The sequence below is a fragment of the Ptychodera flava genome, chromosome 3 (assembly GCF_041260155.1).
Source record: "Ptychodera flava strain L36383 chromosome 3, AS_Pfla_20210202, whole genome shotgun sequence".
NCBI lineage: Eukaryota > Metazoa > Hemichordata > Enteropneusta > Ptychoderidae > Ptychodera > Ptychodera flava.
Window position 1 is genome coordinate 43,858,061 of NC_091930.1, and position 22,056 is coordinate 43,880,116.

At 39.8% G+C, this 22,056-nt stretch overlaps 3 protein-coding genes and 1 long non-coding RNA gene across 4 annotated transcripts; 1 reads left to right on the top strand and 3 right to left on the bottom strand.

The window, feature by feature from the left end:
• Positions 1-378: 378 nt before the first annotated feature.
• Positions 379-5,044, bottom strand: LOC139130108 (nicotinamide N-methyltransferase-like). The gene is made up of 3 exons (XM_070695827.1): positions 4,787-5,044; positions 3,127-3,334; positions 379-2,779 (listed from the first exon to the last, which is right to left on the bottom strand). Exons 1-3 carry the CDS (start codon positions 4,941-4,943, stop codon positions 2,362-2,364), a joined length of 783 nt encoding a protein of 260 aa, XP_070551928.1. The 5' UTR covers positions 4,944-5,044; the 3' UTR covers positions 379-2,361.
• Positions 5,045-7,087: 2,043 nt separating this feature from the next.
• Positions 7,088-13,357, bottom strand: LOC139130107 (nicotinamide N-methyltransferase-like). Its single transcript, XM_070695826.1, has 3 exons — positions 12,879-13,357; positions 9,962-10,169; positions 7,088-9,083 (listed from the first exon to the last, which is right to left on the bottom strand). Exons 1-3 carry the CDS (start codon positions 13,039-13,041, stop codon positions 8,666-8,668), a joined length of 789 nt encoding a protein of 262 aa, XP_070551927.1. The 5' UTR covers positions 13,042-13,357; the 3' UTR covers positions 7,088-8,665.
• Positions 13,358-13,440: 83 nt separating this feature from the next.
• On the top strand, positions 13,441-16,964 carry LOC139130112 (uncharacterized). The gene is made up of 2 exons (XR_011551784.1): positions 13,441-14,203; positions 14,778-16,964. It is a non-coding gene; the product is annotated as an uncharacterized lncRNA (long non-coding RNA).
• A 1,168-nt stretch (positions 16,965-18,132) lies between these two features.
• Positions 18,133-21,568, bottom strand: LOC139130110 (indolethylamine N-methyltransferase-like). The gene is made up of 4 exons (XM_070695831.1): positions 21,450-21,568; positions 21,131-21,294; positions 20,423-20,630; positions 18,133-19,176 (listed from the first exon to the last, which is right to left on the bottom strand). The coding sequence occupies exons 2-4, from the start codon at positions 21,288-21,290 to the stop codon at positions 18,750-18,752; spliced, it is 795 nt and encodes a 264-aa protein (XP_070551932.1). The 5' UTR covers positions 21,291-21,294; positions 21,450-21,568; the 3' UTR covers positions 18,133-18,749.
• Positions 21,569-22,056: the final 488 nt, after the last annotated feature.

Below are 22,056 nucleotides of genomic sequence, written 5' to 3' on the forward strand. Positions count from 1 at the left end.
CCTGTACAAGAGGCCATTCCTATTTTATGCAGGTTCGTTGAGAGAGGGGATGTTGATTTTTTGAGAAGAAACGACAATTTTCTGTTGTGACTCTCCGGCAATACCAGACCATAGACAATAAAAGCCTCTCACTTCTACTGTTTATGATCAAACTACAATTATTGAATCTTAGCAAGTGTTCCCACGATAACGCCACCGTCATCGTCGACTTGGTCTTCAGCTTCTCACCGCAAGAGGGCGCTATTCTGACTGGTTGAGCAGGGTACCGCCTATGTCGTTCTTACTGCCTGGTGCCTTGTGGAAAACACTAGGATAAAGTGAGGTGCTATCATTTGCAGTTAAGATTCATTGACAAATTAGAAAAGTATGGAAAATATATAGATGGTAATATAATGACAGATTATGTCTTGTCATTTATTTATTATCGGTAAGGGACCGCCTCAGATTGTCGCACAAGTTCAAGAAACGAAATTCCTTCGTTTAGATCAAAACCCCCTCCCCTGCCCTAAACGAAAGTTCAAGAGTGCGAAATGTTGATGTCTATCTGAAAGTACGATGTAGCATTTTGATATAACTTCTGAAGGATATGTATCCCCTGACCACATTACATCATCAAGTAATTGATCAAATTTGAATACTAACTATAGCATGACACGAACGAGGTGGAAACAGTTACAGCAAAATTTGTTGGTGCAAGTGTGCAGTTTTTCTTTATTTATACAAGCAATGTAAAAACTTGTGATCACAAACTAGAAGTGCGAAAGTGAAGTTCACTAACTGAATGGAGGTCAAACCTCTCCCCCGTAAACGAACGAACTTCGCTTTTTGAACTTCCGAGCTGCGGCAATCTGAGACGGTCCCTAACTTCAGGTTAAAATTTTACATCGGTGTAAGCTTCAAGGTGGAAAATTCATTTAAAACGATGTTTAGTTCATCTCTTTCGTCTGTTAATTTATCCCAAACGTAGTGCGCCATCATCATGGCACTACATCTCTCTAGAAACACAAACATGTAAGTTGCACAGTTCAACATCAAAATATCAAAACATTGTCGATGACGAGAAAAACGTCATCGTGTCAGGCAGCGACCCTGGAACGGTTCCAGCTACCTAATCGGGCGTCAGATACGGTTACTGTACTTTCCAATGAGTTCAAGGTTTGTTTGTAGATGTAGAAAAACATCCTGGGCCACAATACCGGATAATCGGATCCATTATCAGTGATAATCTTGGGGATGACGTCATGAAAGGTGTTTTCTTACTGATCGTTGGTCGACCTCTAGGTATTTAGATACGGGAACTCGACAAGTGAATTTTGGCCAGGCATCCGGGGTCGATGGGATGTCTATTATGTGAAAAATAGACGTTCATGTACCGAAACCGTAGATACACTGAAACAAGAAAGCGTGGCGAGAATTCGCAGTTTTCAGATCCAGATGTATACCATATTGACATGATTTACTGGAATTCGAGACAGACTGAGACTTTAAATTTTGAAAACGGTTTTTGAAAAAGAATTCTGAATAGGGAATTAAGCTCCGGTTCGTGTATAACTCTGTCGTTTCAGGTTTTGAATTATTTTCCGCCGCCGACTTCCATTGAATTTGTTGGTTCGGTCGCTGCATTAAAATCTTGAATATTTCCATATAAGATGAGCTCCGAAAATGACCGTCGGTCACTTGTTAATACAAACGACAATGTCATTTATAAAGCCGCTGTTATGACAAGTATAGTGCAAGGTGCTTCAATATGACTTGGCGGAAAATAAAAAAACATTACCCGCAGAGGGAAAAAAATCCTAAGCGTTTAAACTTAGAGATGAAGGCTTTAATGGATGAAACATGTTTTCTGTTTATCCATTCCAAAGATTGGACCTTTGTGTGCAGCATCAGAAACCCACAGAAGAACACGAAGACCATTGTTTTTCTCGGGGATCTTTGGCAGAACACCAAATCCAAGCTTGAGGTAGAATGTGCTTCGGAGATAGCAGGCAGTTAAAGGGGCTATACCTTTCTACCTCCATGGGAAGAATATCTAGTCTCTAAAATTTTCATTTTCTTGGTCTACTGCATCTAGAGTTTTTTTTAAAGCTCTTGGAGTAAGAACTATTGTCACCGTCTTAGTTTTCAAAATATGGATTGAGGTCATTTAGAATTTCAAATATCGGTAAATGTAGGGTAATTTTCAGCCTCGTTACGCGGTTTTCCCTGAGTTTTATTTTTGATTTTGAAAGGCAATGAGTTTAAAGTTTCATTTAGTTTGAACAACTTGAACTTGAATGTTTGGGCAAACTTTCGAAGTGCATACGACTTTAAGTGTTCTGCACCTGCAAAATGGTTGACTTCATATATATGTGGTCAAATTTATATTTTCTTGGCAGTGATTGCCATGGTGAATTCGTAGTCAATGTTCTTCCCGGCGTCTGCCGTGCGTCTTCTGAATCGGCAATCCAAGTTGGTGAAGCCCGCCTGCTCAAGGGCCGACTTGATAAAAGTCTCGTCTGCCGCAAAACCTGCGAATCGCTTGTCACCGACCTGGTAGAATTTCAGCGGTTCACCGATCTGCACGAAGATACCCCCGCTCTTCAGCAGGGTAGCCATGTTCTTCAAGCACTTGAGGTATTCGTCCTTGCTGTTGCAAGCGGCTTCCAGACAGAAACAAGTCGTCAGGCAGTCGAAGGGGGCGAGCTCAACGTCGCCGAGCGGTTTGGCTTGGTGAACGTCGCAGAAGAGGACATCTTTGATTTTATCTCGGAGCATGTTTTCACGCTTTTCAACATCACTGTGGGTAAAAATAATACAAAACGATAGTGAGACTTTTGAATACATCCACTCAATAACTCACATTTGATTTGTAGGACAGGGGATACCATGCGTTGCCTGTAACCAGAACTTTCAGCTATTTAAGTAGGGTTTCCTTGCAACGTTTCACTGTGCCGCATTAGGTCGGCAATATGTTTTGGATAGTTCATTTGACGGACACTTTTCTCCATGCTTCTCTAAATACTTCCACGTGTCCAACATGTGGAGAATCCCCTATGATCAAACAGGAAGACTTCAATGACTACCTTCCTAAAACAGCCCATTTGTTTGCGAATGGGATAATTACAAGGAAGTAATTTTATGTACCTGTGACCTTCCAAGTTGCAGACGTGTTTGATGATAGGCGTCCAGTCGAAGCACCCTGGTTCTTTCGTGACCCATCGCTTGAGGGCGTTTCTGTTGGCCTCCGTGAAATCGGTGGCGATAATCTCATTAAAGTTGGCGCAGGCTGATAGGAAAGAGTAGATACAAGGACCCGTACCAATGTCGATCAAGCGATCGCCGGAAACACCATCTAAGATACGGGATTGCATAGTAAGTGAACAAGGTGACAGAATCAATTTACCGTTGATGAAAATTAAAACGTCAGCTGGTGGAAGTGCCTTGTGGAATAAATGTTCGGAGTAGCCAGGTATGGAACCGGGCACCAGCAGTCAGTCTGGGATGTTAAAACTCTGTAGTGAGGACACATCATTGTCTACAATGGAATGGTTTAGCGCCCGTCTAATTTTACCCCGAGGGGCCGTGTGCTACCAGAAACACATCGCTATTACCCGAGGCCGTAGGCCGAGGGATATAGCGATGTGTTTCTTGTAACACACGGCCACGAGAGGTAATAGACGAGCGCTAAAATCCGAATAAAGCCCAGGCTATAGGTGTTTTATAACACACCACATGCTCATGTTGTATTATTATACAGTTAATAATGTGTTTTGATATTTTGCACCGCAACAGTCCATTGTGACAAGTTTACTGGGCGATGTTTCCAAAGCGATTTCAGTTGTACGTGGTACCACTTTCTTTCAAAAAATATTCTAAGCATACCTAGCGACATCCTTAGTTGCACTTTAATCTTTTCCGTCGGTGAGCTGTTCAAGTTCTTACGCTGTTTTAATGTTGTAAAATGTCGGAAAATCTGCTTTAGAGAATGTGTTGTCACCTATCCTGGACGCACATCACGTTCTAGTCACCCGCCATTGTTGCAAACCTGCTGACGACACTACGGTCACGTGACCGGGCACTTTTCAAAATTTGGTCAGACCTATTTCCCTATAGCGAAATAGTCTTTCAAAAAAAATACCCTCTGACGTCACTTTTGCCGATCCGGTGGGGACTAGACGTATCTATTTTCTTGTCACGTGACGTATTCTGGCGAATCGCGACACAGAATGAGCATGTGGCCTGTTATAAATATTTCTATTGGTAGAAAAGCTCCAAACATTAGAACAGTTATTGATGTGTGGTGAGATGGAACAGTAATAGAATAGCTTGAGTGAGTGGAGAGGAAGAAATGTTTGGATGCGTGCCAAAGAAAACAATTTGGAATGTATTTTGCTTTCAATGTTTGAAATGTGTTCACACCAGTCTAGGTTATTAGACTTGGTGACCCCGTAATAACCTCTCTGATGAGACGCGGTCAATAGTTTTACCACTCAAAGTGAGGTTGAAGTTTTCACTGCCAGTATGCCGTGTCAATGTGTCAATGCTAATTTCATCCTAGACCCTAGAGAAACTACGCACATTGTTTCATTTGTCGTTGAAGCTCTTAACAGTGTGTGAAAATAAAGATTTGAACATGTCATGTCTGATGCTCATGGGCCTGGCGTGCAACAGCAATGGTAAATTATTGGTAATTTATCCAGCATCTATGATAATTAACTGTATACCGTATTATTTACATTGCGGTGGAAATCACAGCACTGGTGCATACATTCAGATGAGCGTTACATAGAATATCAGATCTTACCTTCGTAAAATACTCGATGTAAACTCTGAAAAATGAATGGGTTGACACCTTCCTCTTCCTCTGTCGGTCCTTCAGCTGACCCATAGTAATGATTGAGATAACTTTCAGGGTTGAAGTGGTCGTGGTAGTCGCTACCGCTGTACACTATAGACTCCATCGTTGAATTCGAACCGATCCCTTATCTGTGGCCTGGATGACTGCCAGTCGCACCTGATGCTTACTGTAGCGCGTCAAAGCAGCGTCTATTTATTGAGAATGTATTATGAATGACGATTAAATATGCAAATAAGGTAAATTGTGACGCGTTATCAATTATGAATATTCATATCTCCCTCGTTACACACGCTACAACCTGTCGGTCTCGAGACAGGCACAGAATGAATGGGGGTCCTTCAACTTCATCTAGGGTCATCGACTCAATGACAGACACGGTGGTCAAATGACCCGGTTGAGCTGACACGCTTTCTGGGTTAACAAACCAGATAAGAGCAAACAATACGGTCAGGCACCTAGCAGCAACTGTGCCGATGGTTTATCCCCACAACAATACAACGGTTTACTATATCTTTTGTGCCACAAGAGAGATTTATCTGTAACCTTGAAAACATATGCTCTTCAAATTTTGCGTTATCATCTTGTGACAAAATATCCCCAACGAGTGTGAGAAATCTGATCCCAGGTCCTTGGTGTGTGAGATTCTTTTTCTCATATGACCACAAAATGCTTAAAATTCACAATGGACACTTACAACATTATCCAAAATCGTGACAGCTGTGTCGTCTGCCACTGTACTCTGACCTGCTTACTATGTAGTTCCGGTCCGTGTGTTACTCATCGTGCCGTTGGGTAACGTTTTGCGCGTGGACGAAACAGGCTGTTTATCATCCGATCAGAGTTCGTGTAATATTTACTGTACAGTGTGAGACAATCTGAGAGTGTGAGATCGATTTTTCGCACACCGTCGATCCTATACTCCCAGCGGCCAGGAATGTGAGAACATGAATTCTCAGCAAACACATGCATTTTTTTTTCAGCGTCTAAGAATCATACCATTAATATTGTACGACTGGTTGACTTTCTCTTTCAACCAAAGGGAAAAGTTCCTGTGACTTGTATTGGCAAAGCTACACGCGGCGAGCGATTTTTACGAATAAGCAAATCTCCAACTGGTTACATTGCTACTGATAACATCGGCTTCGTTCACAAATAATGGCGAGGAAGGGCTGGAGGAATCGTTATTGAAATCTTATTTTTTCAACATCCCCTCAATACCCTAAAAAAAACATTTCAAAATCCCCATCTATGTGATCAAAATTTTTCATGTCTGCCAAATTATCATCTATAAGGATGTATGCGCACAAAAGAAAATAAACATGATTTGCGCAGTTTTACTTGCAGATGTTCGACACAACCTTTTTTGATGAACACATAAATATTCTCTTTTTGTTATACAAATATTGTCAGCAGTTTGCAGAGCCATATCTATGGAAAGCCGTTGCTGCCTTCCTAGGTTTATTTTCTGTATTTGATGAGATGACAGCAATATATGATTTAGTAATGCCTTTAAATGATTAGGTCATACCAATATATGATTAGGTGACGCCTTGATATTATGAGGTGGTGACAATATATCATTAGGTACTGTTAATATATAATTAGGTGACATCAATATATCATTTAGTAATGCCTTTATATGATTAGGTCGTATCATCATATGATTAGGTGATGCCTTTATATTATAAAGTGGTATCAATATATCAATATATGATTAGGTGACGCCTTGATATTATGAGGTGGTGACAATATCATTAGGTACTGTTAATATATAATGAGGTGACATCAATATATGATTTAGTAATGCCTTTACATGATTAGGTCGTGTCAATATATGATTAGGTGACGCCTTTACATTATAAGGTGGTGTCAATATATCATTAGGTGCCATTAATATATAATTGGAAGACATCAATGTATCATTTAGTAATGCCTTTATATGACCTAATTATATCACCTAATAATATATTAAAAAAAAATTGTTCATCAAGATACATAAAGCACCAAAAATTAAAAAAAAAGAAAAAAAAGAAATTAGTTAATAAAGGGAAAGCAACTCCACACATCGTTCATATATTGGTGATTTGCGTTTAATGTATAGTAGTGTGTATTTTTATTTCACTGTCTTGTGTATAGAACAGATTAGGCACGGCAATTTCACATCTAATTTGTATTTCACATATTTTCCGATCTTTCACATTTAGATATTAAATTGAAGCTATACACAATGGAAAAAAAAAATCCCAGAAAGTATTATTTTATTTATTTATTTATTCAGCTTTGTCATGAAGTCAGGATGAGTCGCACAGGTGACTGACACCTATAAAAAAGCAACCCTCCACAAAAGAACATATTTTACAAGTTACACATACAAATTAAAAACAGAAAAGACAAACGATTTAAGATAAATTCAAAAATATAACAATAATAAAAATATGTGAAAAATTTCAAAACAGAACAAAACAAAACAGATAAATTAACAGAGACGGCAACTTTTACAGTGGCACTTTCCCACCCAAGCACAAGTGTTATCAGGATAAAATTTATTGTTTAAGAGACCAGTGTAATGTTTTAATAAAATAGACTTGTATGACCTAACACTTGTTGAAGATTTGCCATGAAAGGGCATTACACTACATGAGTAAAAAGCTCTATTAAAAAACGAATGACGAAAACATTCAGTTTTAAAAAGTGGCATCTTCATGGAAGTATCATCAGGGGATTGGAATGTGACAAACTGGCTTAAATTTAAATCATACATACCAACCGGGGTCGATGGGATGTCTGTTATGTTAAAAATAGACGTTTATGTATCGAAACCGTAGATATACTGAAACAAGAAACCGTGGCGAGAATTCGCAGTTTTCAGATCAAGATGTATACCATATTAACATGATTTACTGGGATTCGAGACAGAGACTTTAAATTTTGAAAACGGTTTTTGGAAAAGAATTCTGAATAGGGAATTATGTTCCGGTGCCGGTATAACTCTGTCGTTTTAGGTTTTGAATTATTTTCCGCCGCCGACTTCCATTGAATTTGTTGGTTCGATCGCTTCATTAAAATCTTGAATATTTCCATATAAGATGAGCTCCGAAAATGACCGTCAGTCACTTGTTAATACAAGGTTAACGACAATGTCATTTATAAAGCTACTGTCATGACAAGTATAGTACAAGGTGCTTCAATATGACTTGGCGGTAAATGTACAAACATTACCTGCAGAGGAAAAAAATCCGAACTGTTTGAATTTAGAGATGGAGGCTTCAATGGATGAAACATATTGTCTGTTTATCCATTGCAAAGATTGGACTCGTTGTGTACAGCACCATAGACCTCACGCAAGAACACGAAGACCATCGTTTTTTCTCGGGGATCTTTGGTAGAAAACCAAATCCAAGCTTGAGGTAGAATGTACCTCGGGGACTGCAGGGAGGTAAAACGGCTCTCCCTTTCTACATCCATTGGGACATCTATCAAGATTCTAAATTTTTTACAACCGTTTTCTGGGCCTACCGCATCTGTAGTCTTATTATAAAGCTCTTGGAGTGCGAACCATTTTCACCGTCTTCAAGTTAGTTTTTAACATATGGAATGAGGTAATTTAGAATATCAAAATTGGTAAATTTAGGGTAATCAGTTTTTGTGCCCTGTTACGAAATCGTGCACGGTGATCCTTGAGTTTTATTTTTGATTTCGGAGGCAATGGGTTAAAGTTTCATTTAGTTTGAACAACTTGAATGTTTGGGCAAACTTTCGAAGTGCATACGACTTTAAGTGTTCTGCACCTGCAAAATGGTTGACTTCACATATATGTGGTCAAATTTATATTTTCTTGGCAGTGATTGCCATGGTGAATTCGTAGTCAATGTTCTTTCCGGCGTCTGCCGTGCGTCTTCGGAATCGGCAATCCAAATCGGTGAAGCCCGCCTGCTCAAGGGCCGACTTGATGAAGGTCTCGTCTGCCGCAAAACCTGCGAATCGCTTGTCACCAACCTGGTAGAATTTCAGCGGTTCTCCGATCTGCACGAAGGTGCCCCCGCTCTTCAGCAGGGTAGCCATGTTCTTCAAGCACTTGAGGTATTCGTCTTTGTTGTTGCAAGCGGCTTCCAGACAGAAACAAGTCGTCAGGCAGTCGAAGGGAGCGAGCTCAACATCGCCGAGCGGTTTGGCTTGGTGAACGTCGCAGAAAAGGACATCTTTGATTTTATCACGGAGCATGTTCTCACGCTTTTCAACATCACTGTGGGTAAAAAAAACCACAAAATAGACTATTGAACACATCCACTCATTGCCTCACATTTGATTTTATAGGGCAGGTGATTCTATATGTTGTTTGTAACGGGAACTTTCAACTATTTGAGGGGCGCTGCACCCAACACAGCGTATTTTGCTAAAAATTCACTTTTTGGCAAATATTCATGCAATTTTTATTAATTTGTTAACCAAGACTAAAATATTGGTTGGGTTCACCTTTTAACTTGTCAAGCAGTCTCATCTCTGGCTGGGTCAAATTTTCTGAAATTTTCACACTATGTTCTTTAAATGCTATATAAAAAAACGATATTATGTTTTGCAATAAATTTCTTATATTTTTGAATAAGAGGCATTTTAATTTTGCTAATCATGATTTTAACCATTTTTTGAGTGTCAGTCTTTCGACCCTTGCCATTTTAGAATGAGAATATATAATGCAAAATAAAATAGTTTTTTTTTTCATACATATACTCTTCTTTCAAGTGAAATATTACATTTTAGAAAATAGCGTCAAGTTTTTGACTTAAATTAATTTTGATCATTAATACACATACTTCATCCTTCGAGTGAACTACTACTAACATACAAAACTTTAGAGTCTCTGCTTTTTGAAAATATATAGTTTGAGGGGGTTTGCTTGTCATCTTTGATGAGAAATATTGCTTTGAAAAAAACCGTGTTGGCAACATGCAGCTCCTAGTTCTCATGACGGATACTTTCCTTATGTTTCTCTAAATACTTCCACATCTCCGACATATGGAGAATCCCCTATGATCAAACTGGAAGACTCCATTGACTACCTTCCGAAACAGCTCATTCGCTTGCAAATGGAAATAATTACAAGGAAGTATTTTTTTCATGTACCTGTGACCTTCCAAATTGCAGACGTGTTTGATGATAGGTGTCCAGTCGAAGCACCCTGGTTCTTTCTTGACCCATCGCTTGAGGGCGTTCCTGTTGGCCTCCGTGAAATCGGTGGCGATAATTTCGTTGAAGTTTGGACAGGCCGATAGGAAGGAGTAGATACAAGGACCCGTACCAATGTCGATCAAGCGATCGCCGGAAACACCATCTAGATAAAAGATACGATTTCATATGAAGTAAAGAAGGTGAAAGAATCAATTTACCGTTAATGAAAATTAAAACGTCAACGTGTGGCAGTGCCTTGTGGATGGAGGCCGTGACGTCAATAAATGTTCAGAGTAGGCCGGTAATGAATCGGGCACCAGCAGTCAGTCTGGGATGTTCAAACTCTGTAGTGAGGACACATCATTGTCTACAATGGAATACATTAGCGGTGGTTCTAAAAGTAGCGGCGCTCAAGGTGTACAATAGAATACTTGTATCCCATATGACTCTGAAAACCTCATTACTAACAAATTAAGTTGTTTTTGTTGATACGTCACACCTTGCGTCTAACGGCAAAGCGCTAACCTGCCATGACTAATATGAAAAGTGCCAGGGTGGATCGATTTCCTTTTAAAGGAGCAAGATATTTCTCGTTCAACATTGCGTGACATGTCAGCAATATTCTACATGTACGTAGACTGTACAAACGCGTCGCGCTTCCAGTGTCTATCATGCTAATTATTAGGAGACATAAACTATTGACCCTTTGAGTGCTGTAATGCTTCCCACCAAAATTTTAATGCAACATTTTACCAATTTTTCTCTATTTGTTTTTGATAATTTTGGACCAAGCAGACATCATATTTCATTACCTACTGTTTTTCAACAAAAGTTTGGCAAAATTCTGAAAAAAAATGACTGGGGTAAATTTTATAAAGGTGACAGACATTAATTTTGGCGCTCAAGGGTTAAAATAAAAAGGCATTAGAATAAGCGAAAGCAATTGAAGTCTATAGACATGACCCAACTTTATCTCTCCGCGTGAACTCTGCAAGAATTGTTCAATGACGTCACACGTCCAATGTCGCAGTAGCTATAAGGGAATGGCTTTCAGTAACCTTCTTCCTCCGGCAAAAGTGGCACCGAAATCTGTTTTTGACACCAAGATGAGATACCCGACGTGTAAAAGTGTACAATTTATAAACCGTCATCAGCGATGCATAGTGTGCTTCATGAGCTCTACAGCGTTTGGAAGGGTAGCAGTCAGAAAATTTGTAATAACTTAGCTAGGTTATTGTACCGATTTTCGTAAGGGTGGTGATTTGGCCGAGCGTTTTGACTGTGATGTCTTCGCTAGCTGACATGGTTGCAGTGCGTTGTGAGTTCCAAAGCATCCCGACCGGTCGAAAAATTACCGGATTTGCCATAGAAATTGATTTCATGATGACAAAAAGCAACTTTTTCTGGTTGTATGTATTCGCTAAAACACGCTATGGCAAACTGAATGTCAGCCTGTCTTTCCGTATGTTTATTAGGCTATAGCAATACTATGGAGGTTGAATATGGGCCCTGTGTTATAGCGTATAGTTTAATATATACAGAACTAACGTGACACAGAACAGCCAAGCGGGCTGTTCTATCGACTGTTGTTTTTTTGTCCCGCCCCAATACAAGTGGTTGACGCGCCACACACACTACCATGCACCTTTACCCTTGAGGTGCGACCCCAAGTTATGTAAGTTGCAGTGTCATGACAAATATATGATTGTGTTTAGTCCAGGCATGCAAATGAGATGAGGTAAAATGGCGCATTATCCTTGGTTACTATTATTATTATTAACCATTATTCAAACTCGATAACTCCATAGGTGAAACACCTCTTTTCATGGAGGCCGAATAGATAAAAGAAAATTATATAACAGCACAAAAAAAATTAAAAAAACAAAAAACACTGAAGTATAAATAGCAAGAAATAAAACTACGAAGAGGCATAAGAGTAAATAGATTGCAGAAAGTTATTACACGATTTCTTAAAACTAGTCAAAGACTCGGAGTCCCTGATGGCTTTTGGGAGATTGTTATATTCATCCACACCCGCAACAGACAAGGTGTTTTGGTAAAGAATTGTACGTGCTTTGGGGACTTTAAGAAGGCTCTGATTGGAACAACGTAGTGATCTGGAAAGGATATAACTATTGAACATACTAGTTATATAGTCAGGGGTTAGATTGTGAGTTGCTCTGTAAATTTGGGCCATACGGTTACAACGGAGTTTCAAGTTAATGGGCAGCCAATGAAGCTGAGTATACATTTGATAAGTGGAAAGAGGCGGAACAGTGTCAAGAATAAGTCTCATTGCACGTCTCTGTAGACGCTCCAATGCATAGATATTGCTATTGGAAGTAAAGCTGCAAACATTAGAACAGTAATTGATGTGTGGTGAGATGAAACTTGCGTGAGTGGAGAGGAAGAAATTTTTTGATGCGTGCCAATAGAAACAATTTGGAATTGACTTTGTTTTCAATGGTTGAAATGTGTTCACACCAAGTTAGCTTATGAAAAATGGTGACCCCTAGTAACCTCTCTGATGAGACGCGGTGAATAGTTTTACCAACCAAAGTGAGGTTGAAGTTTTTACTGTCAATGTGCCGTGTCTATGTGTCAATGTTAATTTCATCATAGACCCTAGAGAAACTAGACGCACATTGTTTCATTTATTATCGATTCTCTTACATGTATAACGGTGTGTGAAAATAAAGATCTAACCATGTTTGACCCTCATAGGCCTGGCGTGCAACAGTAATGGTGAATTATTGGGAATTTGTCCTATTTCTATAACAACTAACTGTATACATATTATTTACATCGCGGTGGAAATCACAGCACTGGTGCATACATTCGGATGAGCGTTACACAGAATATCAGATCTTACCTTCGTAAAATACTCGATGTAAACTCTGAAAAATGAATGGGTTGACACCTTCCTCTTCCTCTGTCGGTCCTTCAGCTGACCCATAGTAATGATTGAGATAACTTTCAGGGTTGAAGTGGTCGTGGTAGTCGCTACCGCTGTACACTTTTGACGTCGACTCCATCGCTGAATTCGGAACCCCTCGCTGTTCTGGCGGTGTCCGGTCCCGTGTTCTCTGACCTGAATGAGTTCCAGTCGCATCTGATGCTTACTGTAGCCAGTCAAAGTGTATTTTGAGTGGTGATTAAATATGCAAAGAACGTAAATTGTGACGCGTTATCAATTATGAATATTCATATCGAACTCGTTACACACGCTACAACCTGTCGGTCTGGAGACAAGCACAGAATGGTGGCCGTCACTTGACCTGAACTTTATCTGGATTCATCAACTCAATGACAGACACGGTGGGCAAGTTCCTCGGTTGAGGTGGGTAAACTATTCTGGGTAAACTATTCAGAAAAGAGCAAACAACATGGTCAGGCACCTCTCAGCAACAGCGCCAATGATTTATCCCCACAGGAGATATGGTTTTCAAAAGCAGAGTAGGTAGTTCCGCAGGGATTTTTTTTCCAAAATATTTTTATTTTTATGTATGCATTTTCAGGGGTCCAGGGCAGTCAAACACTGGCCACAACATTTCCAGAAAAATACACCATACATATAAAAGGAATAAAAACATAAAAGACATCCTCGTTCAAGGCAAAATCAAATGCCAGGTAATGAATGCGTGATTTTATGGGTTTCTTCCTTCTTTTTTTTACTTTCGTGTTTACGAAGCTTTAAAAGTCAAGGGTCGGCAGGTAAAAATTAGGGTACGGGTCGGGTTATCGGAACAGCACTTTTTTTATCTCAGCCTAACAAATATATATCTTGCTTGAGTGCACAATCGAGATCTGTCTGTATCCTTCAAAATGTCCCTCTATTTGTGCGTCTCCTTGTGAGTGTGCGATTCGGAATTCTTAGTAAGCATTTTGCTGCATTTGTTTCTGTCTCAAAGAATATTTTCGTTAATCTTGTACGACCAGTACACTCCCTTGGCCAGATAAAAATGTTCCTCGAATTTGTTTTGGAAACACTACTACTACAAAGGTGGCGAGCAATTGTTTTTGTTTACCAACCAGCAAAATCTCCCACTATAGCTACATTGTTACTGATGACTTGGAGTCTCAGATTTTACACCTCCGAGGAACGATGATTGTCCTTTCTGATTTTTTATCAGTTGCTATAATGCGAAACGTTCTTTTGCTACGGTTTGCTAAGAGTACAACAAAATATCAGAATCGGTAAGTCACAGCGTGTTACCCAATGATTTTATGTTAGCAGCCTATAGCGAGACAGTGGGTAATACTTAGCCAGGCCATATCGATTCACGGCTGTATTCTAAAACACCACTGGTGTTTTCGTGAGAGAATCTACAAAATGTTCTCTGATTTGAATACCGGTATACCGATCCAACAAGAAAGCACCGGCAATTTTAAAAGGCAAAGAAGAGACGTTTCAAATCGGAACAACACCTTCAATAATGAATCAGGCGATTTCAAAGTTAGAAAAACTGGTTTTATCCAAAATGTCCACATCAATTTGAAATACGCTATGCTTTGCTTTTACGTAAATTAAGGCCTACTGTATATTTGTATATTTGTGTCTTTAACTTTTGAATAGTAGAATTCGTCTACCAGAAATCCTTTTCCTTGAACATAAATGCGAATCCATCGATGCAGAAAGATTTCAAAATATATCAAAATCTACTTCTTGTGAAACGTTTCAAACCGTGAGACATTATATGAATCGCGATGTCTCAAATTCAATTTGTACGTTGTCATTAACATTGATTTTTAATATCCCCTTTCTTCACAGTCCCTTGTATCTTCTCATGCAGCAAAGACTGGCCACAGTGGAACAGGTCACGCTCACTCAGTGAGATGATTAACCCAAATTTCACTCGATCGGTGGTGATAATTTTGTGCTTCTCTTCTTCTTCGCGCCGGGAACATTCGTTCGCAACTCCCGCTAGCCTTAAAAGTAAGGCTGTGGCTAAGAACTTCAGCTCCATGTCTCTGTTTTCGCCCCATACTCATTCTCTGTGTATTGGGTGTATTGTTATCAAACGGGAGCTATTGTTGTATGCTTTGTTCAACGGGGTGGCACTGCTAGACAGGTCAGGTCACGATTACGTAATAGGTGAAAGTACACCTGACGTGAAGGCGTCGCGAGTATGAGGCGTCGAAGATGGGACTTCCTTGCTCTCCTTGTAGCGCTACTGTTGCTGATCGACATTTTTATTCGAATCGGGTGGATCTCGAATCGTTCAATACAACACACTGGCTTTGAGGCGGGCGGGAACGTGTTCAGTGTGCGCAGCGACGCCTCGCTTTTGTACGACAAACAGGGCGACGGTGAAAATGGCGACTGCCTGTGCCGTGGAAATAACAACATCGGCCCGCTCGAGGACAGCGAAGCGATCGCGCGGAGAAAGTTGGAGTTTAGAAGATGGCAGGACGCCAAGAAACGAACTGAGGAGCCGGTTACGGTGTGCGAGGCTATGTCACCGGTGAGTTATATTGGCAATGGATTGACAGTTGAGCCGTTGAAGGATGTCAGGATCACCGGTCTCCAAGTTCACACGTCGGTGGGTCAATTCAACTCAAGTGTAAATCGCCTTGCCGTGCTCGAAGTGGAAAATTCGCTTGGCATCCTGTATTCTGACTATCCAAGAATTCTTGAGGGTGTGAAAATCTCAGGAAATTATTCAAACCAAGTGAGAATCTCCTCATTTTCGAATGTAAAGGAACTGAATGAAATTTTGCGTTTTATGGTGTACAGAAGTACTTATTACCATATCAAAGCCGTGACGTATACACTTTCGCCTGTTCGGCCACTCTGCAGACATTCGAGTCCTTATCCATCGTCCGGCCTTGCCAAAGCTGCACGTCACCCACGGCGCCGACGATAATATCAACGGTTTAGTGACCGTTGTAACGAAAACTTTTGAAAGGTATGACGCCGTCAACCGACTTGTGAAAAGCGTCAACAAATTTTACCCACAAATGACAATCATCATCGCAGACGATTCCAAGGAGATCGAGAAAATCCCCGGGAACAACATCAAACATTACCAGATGCCGTTCGCGGAAGGATACAACGCTGGGAAGAATTTACTGCTCAGTCAAGTTCGCACCAAATATTTCCTTTGGGTGGATGATGATTTCATTTTCTCGAAGCGGACGAAACTTGAATTATTTGTTGAGAAATTGGATTCTCCCGCGGCGAATTTAGATCTTGTCGGCGGTATGTTCGAACAGGATGATGGGAGTTTGCTCCCCTGCATTTGTGCCAACACAGATAACTACTACACTGCATTGGACATCACGTGGGGTAGCCATGGTTACTGCTTGTCGGCGAAGAAGTCGGATCATGGAAAAGTCGAACAGTTCCCCAACTGTCGTTTCTTGGATATGGTAGCGAATTTCTGGATGGCAAAAACTGAGGCCGTTCGGAAAGTCGGCTTTGACCTTCGCTTCGAGCGCATTGCACATAGGGAGTTCTTCATCGACGCTGTGGGCGTGTTACAGATAGCCCAGTGCGATGACGTTGCAGTGCGCCACGTTGCTATTAGAAACCCGAAGTATAACAAATACAGATTTCTTGAAGACAAACCCGAAGAGACATTGAGTTATGCAAACCACTTGTTGTTGAAAAACTATCTGCACTGTTACCAGTCGTGGTATGGTCCGGCCATGACTAAGGCAATGAGAAAGTCAAAACAGATGAAACGATCAAGAGGAAACAAACATTAAAGAGACCATAATTCAATATTTGAATACAGCCAAGACTTTTAAACATTTACTACAAGTTACAATATGTACGTTTGGAAATTGCAAATTGTACAGTCTGGCTCAGAAGAAAGTTATAATTGAGCTTCTTATGAAATCTGACTGTCCAAATGGAAAATAAATATCATAAAATTTCCTTAAAATTCGACCTTTCGTCATTCTGGTAAGACTACAGTACTATGACATGATAAAATGAACAATTCGGATTCAACTTGTGGTATTTTTATTGACAAGTTTTGGATTTATGTGAGTGTTAGTGTTAGTGTTATATGTATTATATATATATAATATATATATATATATATATATATATATATATATATATATATATATATATAATATAAACTAACATATATAGATATACACACATATATATAATGTTAGTAAATATATATATATATATAAACTAACATATATACACACGCACACATATATAATGTATGTAAGTATATATAGATATATAAATTAACAGATATACACACATATATATATATATATATATAAATATATGTATGTATATAAACTATACATATATATAATGTATGTAAATATATTATATAATATATACACACCAACATACATACATAGACAGATACACACACACACACACTCACACACATATATATATATATATATATATATATATATATATATATATATATATATATATATATATATATATATATATATATGTATATATATATATTTATATAACGACGAGTACATAGTCGGCATTACAGTCGCCTTTTCTACGTAGCACAAAGTTCAAAATTAACTTTCACCAGAATCAACTCCCCAGACTCGACCTTTTCGACTGTCACTTTTTACACGATCACTTGACAGTCACATGTTTTTGTGTTTGTCCCGTGACATGCGCAATGCCACTGCAACGTCCCAAATGCAGATTGAAATCAGTTGCAGGTTGTCAGTGTCTTACGAACGACGGCCTAGGTACATAGACTGTCATACGAGCGTTTTAAAAGTGACAGGAAGCGGATTATTAACTGGAATATGAAACCAATAACCGACTGTCGATTCTCTTGAAGAGAGAGAGAGAGAGAGAGAGAGAGAGAGAGAGAGAGAAGAGAGAGAGAGAGGGGAGAGGGGGGGGGGAGTATGTGTGTATGTGTGTGTTCGCCTCGGTCTGAGAAATAACAATTTGAAAAATATGTCGGTGAAGAACCTATACCGTAAGTATCAACATTGATAGCGTTTGGTCATCTGACCTATTCGTCAAGGGTTGAGTCTGCGTGGGTAAAACTCCTACCTCCCTGATTCACAAGAAATAGGCCTAGTACTCAGACCATAGTAGTTGTTCCTACTCACATGATCCATTGAGGTGGACTGCGTCTCGGTGACAGATATTTGGACTGTCAAACTTTTACAATTCTTTTGTGATCTACCACTTGTGCGGTTTATTTTAAAGCTCTTGTGTAAGAATATTTACCATCTTAGTTTTTCGAAATTCGAAATTTTTATTTTTCTCCATAGAGTGAACAGGGATGACGGCTATTTCGAATTTCAAATATCGGGTAAATCTTGGGTAATTTTTTTCTTGTATCACAAAGTACACGGTAACACCCGTTTCAGTGATTGATTTTGAAAGAGAATGGTTGAAAATTGCTTTAAGAAAGTTAGAGAGAACGTTTCAGCCTTTCACTTTCGAGGCGCATACTACCTTAACTGAGCTTGAAGCTTCATTTGGATTATATTCTCGGTAATTTTTGTTCTTTCTTTTAAATACACTTTCTTTTTCTCCCCTCCAAATTGTGTCTGTACCTCACCCTCAGAATATTTTTGCAAAACATATTGAACTGAACATTTCTGGTAAAAAAGTTCATCGTCTTATGAGTGATTGAATTCCGTCCACGACATGCTTACGGACTCAGTACTTGAGCATGTGTACGTTTTCTGCATTTATTATTTTTTTGTCTTCATGGTTTCTGCGACCATGTGTACCGTTCGGCTCTTATCAATCATCAACTAAGCTTATCCATCAAGCAGTTGCTTTTTTCGTCGCTTTTATTACAACGGTGAACTCGTAATCTGTATCTTTCCCGGCCTGGACACTTCTCTTCCGAAAGTGACAGTCAAGGTCGGTGAATCCGGCTTCCAACAACGCCGACTTCAGAAATTGTTCGTCGGCGCTGAAACCTTCAAAGCGCTTGCCGTCAACGGTGTAGAATTTCAGAGGTATCGCCACTTGAACCAGCGTGCCGCCGTCTCTCAGGAGGGTCGCCATGTTGCGAAGGCCCTGGATCCAATCATCTTGCCTCTTACATGTCGCTTCGAGACAGAAACATGTGACCAGGCAGTCAAACGGTTCAAGTACCTTCGGGGCGATCGGGTTAGGCTGGTGAACGTCGCAGTACAACACATCTTTGATGGTTGCTCGTATTCTCTTCTCTCTTTCCTCCACATCACTGTAAGAAAGAAAATGTACTCCATGTAAAACTTACGAATTAAAAGCTCATCAAGTTGTAAATTTTGGTGTATATGCGTTGCTTTCTGGAACAAATTCATGACAATATAAAATCATTAAAGTTATTGTCTCCTAAAGTTTTTTAACTACGATGGCATATATTTGATGAAAAATACCGGTCTGAAGACAGACACATCTAAAAAAGGTAGACGAACGACAGAATAATAATTAGCCAGACAAACAGACAGATTATATATACGGACAGACATCAAACAGGTAGGCAGACAGACAGACAGAGAGACAGACAGACAAACAAACATACATTAGACAGACAGACAAACAAACATACATTATACGGATAGACATCAAACAGGTAGGGAGACTGGCAGACAGACACACGGATTTACAGACCTGTCCCATAGTTTGACGTTCCTGGGATGTATAAAGAGTTCGATTTTCTGGCATTTTACATAGAAAACTGATTTATGACGGCAGTGAGACGGCCCAGGCATGGATAAACCAAATGAATGTACATTTATCAGTGAATTGTGATAAAAATCCAGACATGTTAAATATCAGGGTCGACATAATTCACCGTGACAAGAGACGCTCGTTAGTAATTTTCAATCTGATTGATTGCAGATACTGGGTTTAGGGGGCCCTGTATATTACCCCCTAGGCTAACCTTATCAATCCTTGCTATGGTCCCAGTTCAATAGTACATTACAAAACTGCTGAGTATATTGATGTCGAAAATCATCGGTATAATTGGTAGAGAAAGTTCTATTAATAATACCAAGACACTACGCGGTTGCAACACGTTTGAACCAGTTTTTGGTGTGAGAAAAAATCTCTGACATTTTTTAATAATTTACTTCAGCCCAATTAACAAGTGTGTCATCCAGTTTTTGACCAGTCCAGACAATTTATGGCCGCTATTGAACGAGCGTTGATGTCATGAACTCCTATATAATACCCGTCGCTTTGGCTTGTTTATTGCTCTAATATTCAACAGGCTGTTTATCTGTGTATTCAAGGTGGATTGACCCGTCTTCGACGCAGCGCTAGATATCCTCTGCAATCAATCAATCATTTTGGATACATTTTATTGAAAACACTAGAGAATTGCTGTTGCGGTGTTCACCATCTTTAAGTCTGACCCCCTCCCCCTTTTCAGAGTGGCGACGAGAGAACGTTTCAGGTTAATAACAGATTTTGAGAGACTGTATCATTGCCCTAATGCTCACCCGTGTCCTTCTAGTTCGCAAACATGTTTTATGACGGGTCTCCAATCAAAACATCCTGGTTCGTTATCAATCCACCTCTTCAAGGCTTCTCTGTTATCTGCGGCGTAGTCGCTGGCCACGATTTCTTTGAACTTTGTACAGGCAGACACGAACGAGTAGATGCACGGACCAGTTCCAACGTCGATCAAGCGTTCCCCGGACAGGCCCTCTGGCGTCAATAGAGAGAAAGTGTGGTATATTCGGAATTGATTTGTGCAACTGAGGTTGAACTACACGAATAAAGTGTAGTATAGTACACAATGATGTGTTTTTAATTATATGCAAAAATTACGCATTCTTCTTCTCTAACAAACAACAAATTGTACCTCATTTATTGTTTTCAAGTGTATTTCCAACTTTTCTCTCTTTCCAAAGTCAGCTCAGCGATGGAGGGCGGGGCGGATAAGCGTGACATCATTTGAACAGGAGCTCAAAACTCGCAACCGTTTTAAATTGTTTCAAGGCGCAGATGATATTCCCATTACTCCCATTTCTTTCGAGATTAATATTTATTTCAAAATTCTAGGTGTCTATAATTTCAATTCAAGTTCGAAAACAAAGGCCAAGCACTAATCTAACGGTCATACCCTTACTGTTCAGTGGTGTCACGTTAATCCGAACCGCACATCTTTCAGTCTTTCAAAAAATCGCACTGTATTGAACTGGTACCTTGGTGAAATATTCGATGGAGGTGTTCAAAGAGGAAGAAGTTGACACCCTGTTCCTCAGGTGGCCCGTCCAACGTTGAGTAATAGTGATCTAGGTAACTCTCTGCCGTCGGAAACTCATCGCACGTTTGGTCTTCAGGATTTCCAGCAATAACCTCCATTTGTCTGCAAAAGTTAATAGTAGTTAGAATATTTAACGAAACGTAGAGCGCCAAATTGCTCTTGTCCTTCATGATAGCTCAGCTAGTTCATGCTGTCTCGAAGAAATAAAATAAAGCAAAGCGGGAAAGAAAAGAAACACCACAGAATAAATTTTTCACGTTTCTGCTTCCTTGGGTTTTGTATTCTGGACTTCGTCAACTAATGATCCGCCAGCTTTCCTCGTTATACCACTGTCTTGCTTGTGACTAGTTGCTGTCCCGTCGCCCAGTATGAATCTGTCTCACATCTCTAGATCTCTGCCCGTCTCGTATAATTTTTCATTGTCTGTCTGTCTCTGTCTCGCTGTCCATTTCTCTCTCTCTCTCTCTCTCTCTCTCTCTCTCTCTCTCTCTCATTGACTCCAGGCAGGGTATATCATGATCGGCTGACCGGGCAAAGATCTAATCACAGATAATGAGAGTTCTCTACACGCTATGAATTGAATGATCGAAATAAGTTCATATGAAGCCAAATGTGGACAATGGCCGTTAAACGTGAGTAATATTTACCGTATTTTTCTAATGATTTCCCCTTAAAGAATGCATTGCATCACGTGACCTGTGTCGGCAAAATGTGCTTTGCACAGTATACAGTGTAAATGTGTACAAATTAATCTCAGTCCAAACTGAAATTCTGTCTTTAACAACAAAGAATGCACTTTAATGCAATTTTCTGTCACAAAATCTAAATTGTCTGTCTCCCCAATCCCTTCCATGTAATCAAAGC